Here is a 12,759-nt window from a genome sequence, read left to right as displayed (position 1 = left end):
GCCCCAGTGTAGGGCGATGCTGGAGCGGTGGGGCAGGAGAGGGTGGGAGGGTGGGGCAGTACCCTCATAGAGACAAAGAGGAGGGAGGAGAGGAAGGTTGTGGGATGTGCGGCTTGTGGAGGGCTAATCTGAAAGTGGGATATCATTTGAGATACAGACAAATGGAATGATTAATAAATAAAAATAATAAAAGGGAGCAAGAGAGAAAAGAAGGAGCCAGCAGCCCCTTTTATAGTGAGTCAGCCATACCCGGCTGTTGCCAGGTAACTGGGGAGGAGCCTAGACAAAATGCCAACAGTTAATAGTATGATTTCTTGAGTCTTCAAACAGTATTACTTTTATTTTACCCTCTTCCCTCCCACATCCCTAATTAAATCTCTGCTTTTCCCATTGCTCAGACCACATCACTTGGACTTTGCTGTTTCCCTCTCTATGGCTTTCCTGTTTCCCTACATGACAATGTTTCCTTTTTATTTTCCTTGTTTCTGCAGTTACTCCAGAATCAAAAAAAATTGTATAAAAATTTTTAAATAAAAAGGATTACCTAATAGGTTCTCTCTCTCTCTCTCTCTCTCTCTCTCTCTCTCTCTCTCTCTCTCTCTCTCCTCCTTTCTTCATTCCTCTCACTTTCTCTTTCTCTCTCCTTTCCTTTTGGTACAAGCAGTTGAAATGAGGGTTGCTCTCACCATGTGTAAACAGAAAATTTCATAAACACTAAAAGAAATTGAAATAAGTGTAGACACAGGGTATACAGTGGAAATTTTTATTCTAAGACAAGTGGCCTCTCAGGCTGCCTGGATTAGGAAGTGACAGCCTAACTTGACTATAGCAGAAATGCTCATTAAAGAAGAAAAAAGACTGATATAAAAGTGTTAGATTCCCTGTGCTTTGAAAGCTGCCGTGTTTACAGTTTCTAATCTCTGTGAGACTTTCAATGGAAAACAATGAGACTCTTGTATTATATTTTAAATTTTGTTCTGAGGACTCATAGATTCATTGCGAAGGTAAGAACAGTGAGAGAAAGGAACTGAAACTAACTCTTTCATGAACTGTCAAATTGATCCTCAAATGAAGAGAGACAAAAAGATTAAATTTTAGGGATGGAAGTAATATTATTTCATTTTCATATAGATTTCTCTGCACTTTTCAGGTGGAAGTGAATGGTTGTGAGCCTTCTATCTCAGTGGGACAGCAGCCCCCTTGCATGCCCCAGCCGATGCTCAGTCAACATCACAACCTGTGGCATACAACTCTGGTCATTCTCATATGATCGGGAAGAGTCAGAGAAACAAATATTTACTTACCAGTGCCTGCCTACCAATGTTAGATTTATGAGGTTAACAGATTACTTATATCTGAGGTCTGGACTCAGAACTAGCTTTTAAACATGAAGAAACTTTATATATGGATTCTATCCATAAGTTATGAGATTCTAAGACTGATCTTCAGGGGTAATACAGATGCTCTGTTGAGAATGTGGCTTTATTGTAATAGAGAATAAGGTGTCTCTTGTGCAGGTGCCATGGGAGAGACGCTTGCAGAAGATACCATGGAGTGCTGATGTAAAGCAGAGATTGTTTTATAAAACTACATGTAAAAATAAAGAAACATAAGTAAAGAGAAAGGTTTTAATTTTTTCTTTACCTTTTTATGTATCCCACTGTGTTTGCGTGTGCCTAGGGGGAGGTGTCCGCACACGTGAGTGCATGCGTGCACACACACACACACACGCGCCTGTATACATATGTCACTGTATGCCGTGGAGATCAGAAAACTACTTTTGGGAGTCAGTTTTCTCTTTCCATCATGTGGGTCTTGTGATCAATCTTAAGTCATCACACTGGGTGGCAAGTACCTTGACCTACTTGGTCATATCAAGGGCCAAAGTTTTATTGTTTTGAGTGACTATCCTAATATTAGTTCATGATTTTTTTTAAATTGAAACATGGTTTTAGATAATAAATTCCTACAAATTCTTTAGATAACATATAGCTTTAACCTATGAGACAAACATAGAATGATATGACATAATTTATTAAGAGAGTTGTCAGTAACTGACCACTTTTGTGTAAAATTCTCTTTCTTTTCCTCAGAATAAAAGTTTGAAAAACAAATTATTGTCAGGAAGCAAGCTGTGTGGGATTCATGCAGAAGAGGTGAGTAAATACGGTCTTTTCATAAGTTTCATGACTTAATGTTAAATTAAATCTTGTATAATCTAAAGAGCGAATAGCTTTTTCTCTAACAAAACTGAAAACTCTGAATAAAAAGTGATTTACATTGTATTTTTATATGTATCTGGTTTTTGCAACACTGCACAAAAGAAAAACTAAAAGTTTATCCAATGAATTGTTCATAAGATGATTTTCTAATTCCTATCTCAATTGTATGGATCATATCTCCCCCAGTGGAAAATTACTAGATACCTAGTGAATTCTTATGCTTTGTGACATCCACCAAGAAAGTTTCTGAGGTTAATTTTACCTTACCAAACAAATAGTGAGGGAGAATTGTTTGTTTGTTTGTTTGTTTGTTTGTTTTTCTGTTCAGCGAGATTGTCTCATGTATTACTCAAGGAGTGGCAAACATTATTCTGAGTAATAAATATCTAACCACGGTAGTCAGTTTTATCTGGTTCTCACCTGATCCTAAATGTAATATAGAACCATAATTTGTAGGGCCTATTAAAGATAGTAATAGAGTAATATTGAAGTTTACAAGTAAGTATAATTCAAAGAGAAGAGGCAAGAATCCCTGTGTCCCAGAGGCACTTAGAAAGCCTGCATAAAGACAAATTGCACAGGGAAAATCCCACAAGTGATAAGGAATAAATCTGAAAGCTTTTCCATTCCAGGAAGACCTGAAGCCTGTGAAGGAAGAAAGCTTTACCAAGAGAGGCTGGAAACTGCTCAAACAGATCCATCATTGTCTAACTATAAAATTGCCTCACCTCCCCTTTGTCCTGAATTCCTTTCCTGACACTTTTCTAGAGATGTAAAAGAGGAATTTTCTTGGTAGAGAGAAATGTTGTGATAGTCCTTCAGTAAAGGAAAAAGTACAATCTCCCTCACTCTTTGTCAAACCAAGTTCACATGCTTAGGCAATACTAATAATTCAAGATATATTCTAAGACAAAGCCATTATGAAAAAAATACCATAACTCAAAGTTTACACATGACATAATCCTTTAGAGAATAAGTTTCCAATAATATATGCATAGTGGGTGGAAAGCTTTAAGACATAGAAAGCAAATGTTGATTCTTCTTGTGTAGAAAAATAAAACTGAGTAGTTTGTAGATCCAACCCAGGGAAGTGTTTTATTTCATTACATTTTGCTGTATTTGGACAGAAATAAACACGACCTTGTTCATATTATTAGGATTGTTGAATATGGAAAATGTGGATTTTGACAGTTCTGAATACTGTGATATAGTCAATACAATGCTATAGTATAATATTAGGATAGTCACTCAAAACAATAAAACTTTGGCCATTGATATGACCAAGTAGGTCAAGGTACTTGCCACCCAGTGTGATGACTCAAGATTGATCACAAGACCCACATGATGGAAGTTTTGGATACAAAGTCTCTAAATCAGATATGATGCACCTGTAACACCAGCACTTGGGCTATAGAGTCAGGAAGATCAGGAGTTCAAGGTCATTCTCAGCTGGGATGGTGATTTTGATGGAGGCCTAAGACATGGAAGACTTTATCTCAAGAAACACAAAAGTAAAAATATCTCAGTAAAAGCTACAGTATAAGACAATGAATATTTGCTAGTGTCGCCACAAAATTCAAGTATATGAGCAAAGAGATCACTAGAGACATCGCTGGTGTTTAGAAAATTAAATAGTAAAATTAAATAGTACCTACATTTATAGTTTACCCTCTTCATTCAATAATATTTATATTTTCCCTCGGCACAGTGAAAATTAAATCTCATTTGTTCATTGCTGTGTTCCTCATATTATTTCCTTAATGGTTAAAATGCAGTAAGTTCACATAATTTATTTTTGCCGTAGCTAGTTAAATATTTATAGAACAATATTAAAGCTTAATACTCTAGGTAACAAGGGAAATGTTTACACTGTCACAACAGTATTTTAAAACAATATGTGCAAAATTCTGTTATTTAATTTATCATTATTATTCAAAAGAAAATGACAGTCTTCTCGGCTGGAGAAAAGCTGAATACTTTCAGCTCATCATCTGAGTCACCAACTCTCAATTCTATAGCCATACAAGAATGAAATGCTCTGTGATTTGGCATAGAAGAACATGTTCTGTGACTTTTCCTGGAGAGATGTGAACGAATGTGTATTCACTGCACATAGGGCACTAGGCGCGGAATGTGTAAAAGCAGCTGCATCAGTGAAATGCTCACCGCAGGATAGGCAACACCTCGAGAAAGCTGAGTCTCTGGCTGTGGTGGACGGCTGAAGACAGCTTAGTGGGTTAGAGATTCCCCTCTACCCAGTATTGCCACTGTTTATATGACTTTGCTGAGGCTGCCAGGAGTCTTGTGAATTCCTGGGCTTCCTGAGCCTGGTGAACAATCATTAGCTTCCTGAGTCTTGAGAGCCTCCGTCCTCCCTCTAAGAGCGAATGTTTCACTTCAGAGGAAATAGTTATACAACAAACGTTACAAACAGAAAATACTATCAACACCATCTGCCATCACCACTACTATTATTTCATAAAAAGAAAGTTATCTGAACATAAATTTGTGAGATGGAATCTCAGATTAGACAGTTGTCTCCTAAATGAGAATAAAGAGCTAAAATGTTCCTTCATGGCTGCCTAGTACTCGCCATCATTTTCTTCTAGCTGTCCTTATTATTCCCAGCTTTAATTAGCTCATGCACATGCAGACTCCATGATCTTCATGATCTGAAATTTAATATTGAATTTACAATTATCTATGTAATAATAGTAAAATTACTGCGATGCCAAATGTTATATCATTTGTTAGAGGCTTTTTATTTTTGATAATTTTAACTTAACTAAATATTGCTGACAAGCTAAAACAGCATGCTATATGGGTTCAAATTAACATGCATTCCACAATAGATACATTCCTTCAGATGTATTTGTTTTTGTATAATCTTTGTAAAAACCTTAGATAAAAGCTTGCTTATTTATGTACTGATAATTAGGTCTGGACAGTGAAATGCAGCTCCATGGGTGTATGAGCAATTCATGTTATCTACATGATAACAAAGGCCAAGAAAACTACCATGATGTGGTCACTAAATGCGGAAAAATATGGAGAAAAATCTCAATTTAACTTTAGTTTCATCTACTAAAACAACTATCAAAAAAACCCTTTAAATATTGATGGTTATAATGAAAACTTTAAATCATACTGCACACTTTCTATGTAAAATAGGTCGTAAATGGATATCACAAATGATTAAAATTAGTGCTTTGTGACTTCTGAGAAATAAAGCACTAATTATCAGGAAGCATGAAGATGGCATTGGTCATACAAATACATAGTACGCAGTAATGATCTGCTGATTCCCACCCACGCTTATCAAATCAATGTGGGAGAAAATCTGTTTTCCTGAGAGATTGTCTTAGCTAAGAGTCCCGAGTACCAGACTGGGACAGGATTGTCCTTTACTAAATGAGTCACATAAGTAATTATAGCCATGTTAATCAGAATCATCATAGAAAAAAGGTTAGTCTGAAACTAGGTTCTGAACCAGTATTCATTATTTTGGAACACTTGGGAAACTTTGAAGGAGAATTGTTGTAGGAACTATTAATCCCAAAGTAAAACTGTAAGGCTCAGAGGTAGAAAGGTCCCATGTAAATGTTCTTTATTAATAGCCACTAACAATCATATGTTCTCACTAGGAAATTTTTGTCTTTTCATCATAGGGCATTTCACAATCACTCTTCCGATCAAGAAAGGCTAACTTTTGATTGGCATGAGATACTTTTGTAAACAAACAAACAAGCAAAATAACTTCAGTTAGCCCTGTTACCAACTTTTTTAAAGACATATTCTTTTAATTGTTTTACAGTCTATTTATATCGCTCCCTTTCCCCTCTCATCCCTCATGTTCTTTCCATGCTCCTGATCTTTGCTCCTTCTCTAACTCACAGACTATACTTTTCATCATTATTTTTACATATGCATATAAATTGTATAAATACAGTCCTTTGGGCCTGTTGAGTGTAGTCTGCATGTATGTTTGGCATTGGATAACCAATTTGAGAGCTCATCCCTGGGAAAACTAATTTTCCTCTCCGTCCTGGAATTTGATCTGGCTGGAGTTCAAAGGTATTTGTTTATGCTATCACAATTGCAGTGAGCTTATAAGTAAAGCTGCCCTGAACCACTTCACAAATTTTCATGTAATCTCAGATCATACAGCATGCTAATCTTCACATTATTCTGAGTTTAGGATGTGTGTTAAGAAGTAAGCACCTACTATTCTTTTTTAAATTTTGTACATTTGTCCATGCTCTTGTATATATGTGCATGTGTGTAGATGTCCATGTGGATGTTTCTCCACAGTGAAATATGAGGATGCTTTATTTCAGTAGTAGAAATTCAGTGAACTGAAGTACTCACATTAAATATTGGTAACTGTGTCTTCTCTAAAAGGCAGAGGATACATAATTTTCTTCTCTGGCTTAGAGATAAATTATTACTATACAGATATATTTGTGTAGCAATATGTCACTGAGAGCAATTGAGTTAGTTTAACATTTTTATATTTATAATGACCCTGCCAAATGTGTGTATCTCTGCAACCCAGTTCACCCTTGAATCATAGAATTTGGCATTCTGACCATTTGTTTACTGGTCTCTATTGGAAATACAGTGAATTAAAACCTGGCCATCCATTTGTACTTACTCATCCCTGATCTTAAAAAGTAATTAAATAGAAACAGACACAACTGCATTTAGATATCACACATGCATTTACCACTTAAAATTGGTTTGTTTATCATGCCTGGATTTCACATATTTTGTGTATAGGGTGTAGAGTAGATGAAGACAGAATGTTTGTTTAAATAATACCTTTGTAAACATATAAATTTTTGAACAGACCATGAATTCTTGCTTCCTGACCCAGATATGTGCATGGCTGATGCCAAAGCTAAGTTTAGTTTTTTCTGTTGATTACCCAAATTTTGGAATTTCATTTGGCTAGGCTGAAACATTTTTTCCTGTGCAGTGTGACAAAAGTCAAAACTTCAGGTTTAAAATACAAGTGAGCATAGGCACTAATACGTCTCTACTTTTACAGTCCAAAAAAATTCAAGCCCAGCTGAAAGAGCTTCGTTATGGGAAGAAAGACTTGTTATTTAAGGTAAGCATCTTTCCCTCTTCCACTCCAAAATGCTGGCCCAACACCTAAGCTGCCAAAAATATTACTTGAACTAATTGTAATTGCTAGACTTTCTAATGAAGAATTGCTCTTGGCTGAGTTTGGATTTCCTCTATTTTCTTATCTCTTAATTAGAGAATATAGGAACATTTGTTGTCAAAGGCAGATTTGATTCTAATGTAGTTAAAGCTTCCATGGTCGTTAAGAATTTAGGTGAAGTGACATTGGTAGATGTCCACAAAATAGAGGATATTTTGAGAAAGTATCCACCCATACATTTTACTGGTGACCTTGCAATCTTAGCTAAAGTTTTGTGACACGTTCATTCACAGGTCTATCTAATCAAAATCTGAACTTCAGAAATCTGAATCCACTGAGAATGTAAAGAGATGAATGGCTATCCTCAGGGATTCTTAGTTCTGAATTCCTGGGCTTCGTGAGCATTATCTTCTGTCTCAGGAGACTTTGTAGATGTGACTAAATTACAGATCTTTACAGAGAGAGATTAGGTTTGTTATCAGTGACTTAAATACTTGGGTCATTTTACCGATGAAGCAAAAATGTCAAAAGAGGAGAGTATGTGCTCATAGAATTTGAAGACTAAATGATAAGTGAGCGATTTTTCTAGCTTCTTTGATTTAACCCCATGGCATTCATTTCATATTTGTTATCTTGAAAACTATAGAACTTTTTGTGTTGAGTAATTAAGTTCGTGAGAATTCCTTACAGCACCAAAATCAAATTAGCCTGTTCATTCTTATCCAGGCATAAAGAATATAGGCCCTTGACTTGTGTTCTTTATCTGTCTGCTTTATCACCTGCAGTACTAGGATAGACATTTAGGCTTTTATAAGTAGGTATAATAATATGTTGGTAAAATAAGATTATTTATATATAATATTTACTCCTTAACACATTTTAACTGTAATGATCGCCTTAAGTGAAGATTGGAATGTTACTTTTACTGATATAAATATTTTACTAACTGTGGAAGTAGAGTGATTTTTATTGAGAACAGAAAAATGATGGAGAGCCATAATGCACTTACTCTCAGCTTTAGAATCTCAGGAAACGTGCTGATTATGTCACCTGATATTTGTATGTAGCACACGATCCTGGCACATCGTGACATATGCTGTTCCTGCCTTTGATTTGGTGCCCTTTAATCCACAGTCCCCAGAGCCCTAAGAAAACATCTGGGCCTGTCAGACATGAAACTCCAAATACCTGGAGAAAATTGTCATTGTTCATGAGTAATTTCAATAAAGAATAAACAACTCTGTGTAAATGTGATTGAATAAAGAAGAGGATGTCATAACTGATCAAGGGATGCTCAGAAGGGCTTGTCTGTGCCATCTCCTTAAAGTCTTTCTGGCATGTGTCCATACTGAGACGTGGCCTTTCACCTCTGGAATGTTGTGTTGTCTATGACTTGTGATTAGACATTGTAGATCAGAGTGTGTCCCACAGAGGACAGTGTTTTATTGGTCAGAGCTATGGCTGCTGTGAGGAAGAACTGGTTTCTATGACTCTGTTATAAAGGAAAGACGGTTGGAAAAGTTCATGTATCTGAGACTCGTCCAGTGTTGTTCAGTTAAAGGCACTCAGCACTCAAAAGTGACACATAGTGAGCCACTAACATTTTGTTTTTGTACAATGCTTTGAGTGTTCTGTTTTGTCTAACCCTCACACAACAATGAAGAGAAAGCATGGACTCCATTTCACAAAGAAGAAATCAAGACCTTTGAAAGAATCTTACATATAAACACCACGATTATTCACATATGTACTAGCAGTTATTTATTATTTCATATTTATTTTCAAAACATGTGGAAGGCTAGAACCAGTGGCATATGCTTTTAATCCCAGCACTCTGAAGGCAGATAAATGTATCTCTGTGAGTACAAGGCTAGCCTGATCTACACAGTGAAATCCAGCATGGACAGAGATACATAATAAAGAGACTTCTAAAGCAAATAAACAAAAAACAGTCTTGCACTGTATGTGTCATATATGTTCTCAATGCTTACAGTATTCCTGAATAACTAATTTAAAAGATATCACATTAGAATCATGCTCTTGAGTATGAGACACACAAGTTCATTAATTTATTAGAACTAAATGATTTTTGAAGCCAAGCTGCTTCTATGTAAAACATAAGACATGAATAGCTTCATTAATCTTTTCATTTATATTACTAATGTGATATATGATAAAGAGATAGATTGATGAATTGATAGGTGATATAGAGATAGCTAGATAGTAGATAGATACAAAGATTTTAAAAGATCATATGTATTTCTTGTTAAATGTGATGACATGTAATTTTTAATAATCAAATTTATTTCTCCAAAATGTATGCTAACATCAAAATATTAAAATTTCACTGAAAGCTCAAGATTTATTTTTAGCAATTTTGGGGCAAGAAGCCAATCCTAAAGATTTAAAAATGAATTACATATAGTGTCATGACTTTTATGTAAGAGTTCTGGATGCATGCTCATGCATTTGTTCAAAATCTTTTATTGTGCATATGTCCTGCCTCAGCTACAGAAGAGTCTGTTCTACTCAGTGCCTTCCTGCTTGATGAGGAGTGTGAAAGCCCATAAGTGTGTTTCAGTGAAGATTTGGGAGTATCTGCAATTGTTCATAAGTTTATAGATTTGCCAAGGCATCTTTTTTCTTTTGAGGATCTATAAAATGGACCAGTTTCTTGTTATGTATTTTGAAAATTTAGACATTTAGGAAGTATTTTTATAGTATTTATGTAGTATTTTTGTAGTATTTGTGGAGGCTTGTCTTCTTCCTTTCTGAGTCCTCTTGTTTGCATACAGGAAGTCTTTCTAGTGTTAATTGTGTATAAGTCATGATGGGACTCTGAGAACATATCATAATTCTGGGTCTCCAAACACATTATAAATTTTATTATGTTTGTATGTGACCCCATTTCAGACTGTATCCATTATGGATATTGGTGATTATCCTTTTAACCTTTCCTATTGACTTCCTGCCTAACCTCAAGCTCTCATTCCAAAATTTGAAAATTCCACAATTTCCAAACCTCATTCCTAGCTGGCACTCAGATATCAAGCTTTGTGCTTCGGCTCTATAAAATTTAAATATTTGGTGTGGTCAATCTGGTGCTTCTGCAGAGCCACCCTACTTAGATAGGTTTGAATAATTTGTGTCTCATCACTGTAGTGGAAACTGAATGCTGTTATAGAGGCGTAATAGAAAAATTGGAACTGTGAAGCCTGTAACATTTCTTGATGTTACTGAAGATAGTCAAAACAAAGACAATAATTCTGATAGCAAACTTCCCTTTGAATCTCAGCATTGGGTGAGCCTTGGTTTGTTGCTTTACCTCTACATAATCCTGTACTGGCCAATGTGTTAAGTTTATACCTTGACCTCCCAATCAGACTTCCCCCTGAGAAGGGCCTTTAATTTATGCTAAATTAAGGTGATTCAATATTTCTTGGTACAGAAAGAGCAGTCAGGTATGATGAACCTCCTGGGGAAAGTCATTTCCCTTCAGGAACTGTCTGGAGGTACTCCAGATCCAGCTCTGCCCACAGCTGCCCAAGGTCACATGAAGGGCTATGGTGGTGGAGGATGTTCATAAGTGTCTACTCATCCTACTTCTCGCTTCTTACCCTGAAAATTAAACACATAAATACTAGTCATAGGTGATTTTAGTGTCTGAAATTATAAACTAAGAATCACAGCACATTTTAGGTACATGGTTGAACACCCTGAAGAGAGTACAGACCTCATTTCTAGTAGATATCTTCTTCAATTGTCTCCACTCTCCAGTTAGAATAAAGAAAAATACAGAAATAGCTGTATCCCAAACTTAAATTTTCTTACTATACTAAGTGAAAGAAAGCTACAAACATTCGTGGATTCCACACTTCCTATAATTTTTAATGATCCTTGTTTGCCTATCCTTTATCCTAATGGCAGTGAAAGCAGCTTCAGATGACAGAACCAAATGGCTGTCCTTTGAAGGTTCTTTTGGCAACATCATTAGATGTTTATCCTCTGCCATGACAGGAGGCATTTCAGATCTACATATGGACTGGTGATGGATCCCTCTAAACCTAGTACTCTGGATGCAGTGGTAGGCAGATCTCTGTGAGTTTTGGGCCAACTTTTCTACATAGCTAGTTCCAGGAGAGCCAGGATTACATAGTGGGACACTGTCTCAGAAAACGAAGAAACAAAGCCAAATCTATATTTATGAATATCCTCAATTTTGTTCATATAAAATTAGTGTTTTTATTCACTTACAGGGCTGTTTGTTAACCTGTGCATAATGAAAGACAGGTTAGTTACCTCTTACCATAATTCCATAGAAAGCTGAGCCACAGACACAGCACTTTATAAAAAGGAGAGACAGACAACTGTAAATTTCATCCCTGATAAGACGGCAAATGCAGACTTACCATCTGCACTTGTACACCGGGGGTCTTTACCAGTGGTAATACAAGCAGTAGAATCATTTGGCCTGGCTTTGTCATACTAAAGAAGCGTTTTAAGTAAGGCGGTCCCAGAATGCTCTTGTGGAAAAATAAGTTACATCTGTTATCATATAGATGTATAAAAGAGTAGACTCTCCGCAAAAGATGCTCCTGTGAACATTACCTATTTCAGCTTCCTCAGAACTCAGGCTAGTCACACTGAAGCACCACCTCAGCTTATACATACTCAGCAATTAGTATCTACAACATTTCAAAGCATAGGTTTATTTTCTTTCCTGAAATTTTGTTGGAAAATTTTTTTCTATTTCTGTTATACTTGCTGTTCCCACAGAGATACCACACTTCATCAATAAACTTTTCAACAGGTCCTCTATTCCAGGTCCTTTACCCTCTGTCTCTGTCTATACTTTCTGTTTTAGACACTTCCAGCCCTGAGGTTCCTTTAGATGAAACATTTCTGGTTTCAATCAAGAGTAGAGCTAATTGCTTAGTTACTGTGAAACAAATGAATGCATGGTTCCCTCTGTGATGGGAGATGAGACGACTCAGGCAACTGAACTATGCCACTCAGATGGAAGTTGGAAATTACAGCCATATAGATATAGAGATAGAGATAGAGATAGAGATAGAGATAGAGATAGAGATAGAGATAGAGATAGAGATAGAGATAGAGATAGAGATAGAGATAGAGATGATATAGATATAGATATAGATGGTATAGATATAGATATAGATATAGATATAGATATAGATATAGATATAGATATAGATATAGATGATATAGATATGGATATGGATATAGATATAGATATAGATATAGATATAGATATAGATATAGATATAGATATAGATGATATAGATATAGATATAGATGGTATAGATATAGATATAGATATAGATATAGATATAGATATAGATATAG

At 35.8% G+C, this 12,759-nt stretch overlaps 1 protein-coding gene across 1 annotated transcript in view; it reads left to right on the top strand.

Annotated features, from left to right (window-relative positions):
• The window catches only part of Luzp2 (leucine zipper protein 2), a 171,042-nt gene that overhangs the window by 78,064 nt on the left and 80,219 nt on the right, over positions 1–12,759 (top strand). Inside the window, exons 4-5 of the mRNA XM_028789237.1 lie at positions 2,094–2,156; positions 7,273–7,335. Coding sequence (XP_028645070.1) covers positions 2,094–2,156; positions 7,273–7,335 — 126 coding nt within the window. The remainder of the gene's footprint in view (positions 1–2,093; positions 2,157–7,272; positions 7,336–12,759) is intronic.

This window comes from Grammomys surdaster, unplaced genomic scaffold (genome assembly GCF_004785775.1).
Source record: "Grammomys surdaster isolate TR1022 unplaced genomic scaffold, NIH_TR_1.0 125801, whole genome shotgun sequence".
In the NCBI taxonomy this organism is placed as follows: Eukaryota; Metazoa; Chordata; class Mammalia; order Rodentia; family Muridae; genus Grammomys; species Grammomys surdaster.
Note: the sequence above shows the minus strand (reverse complement) of the source record. Positions and strands in the feature narration are given on the sequence as shown.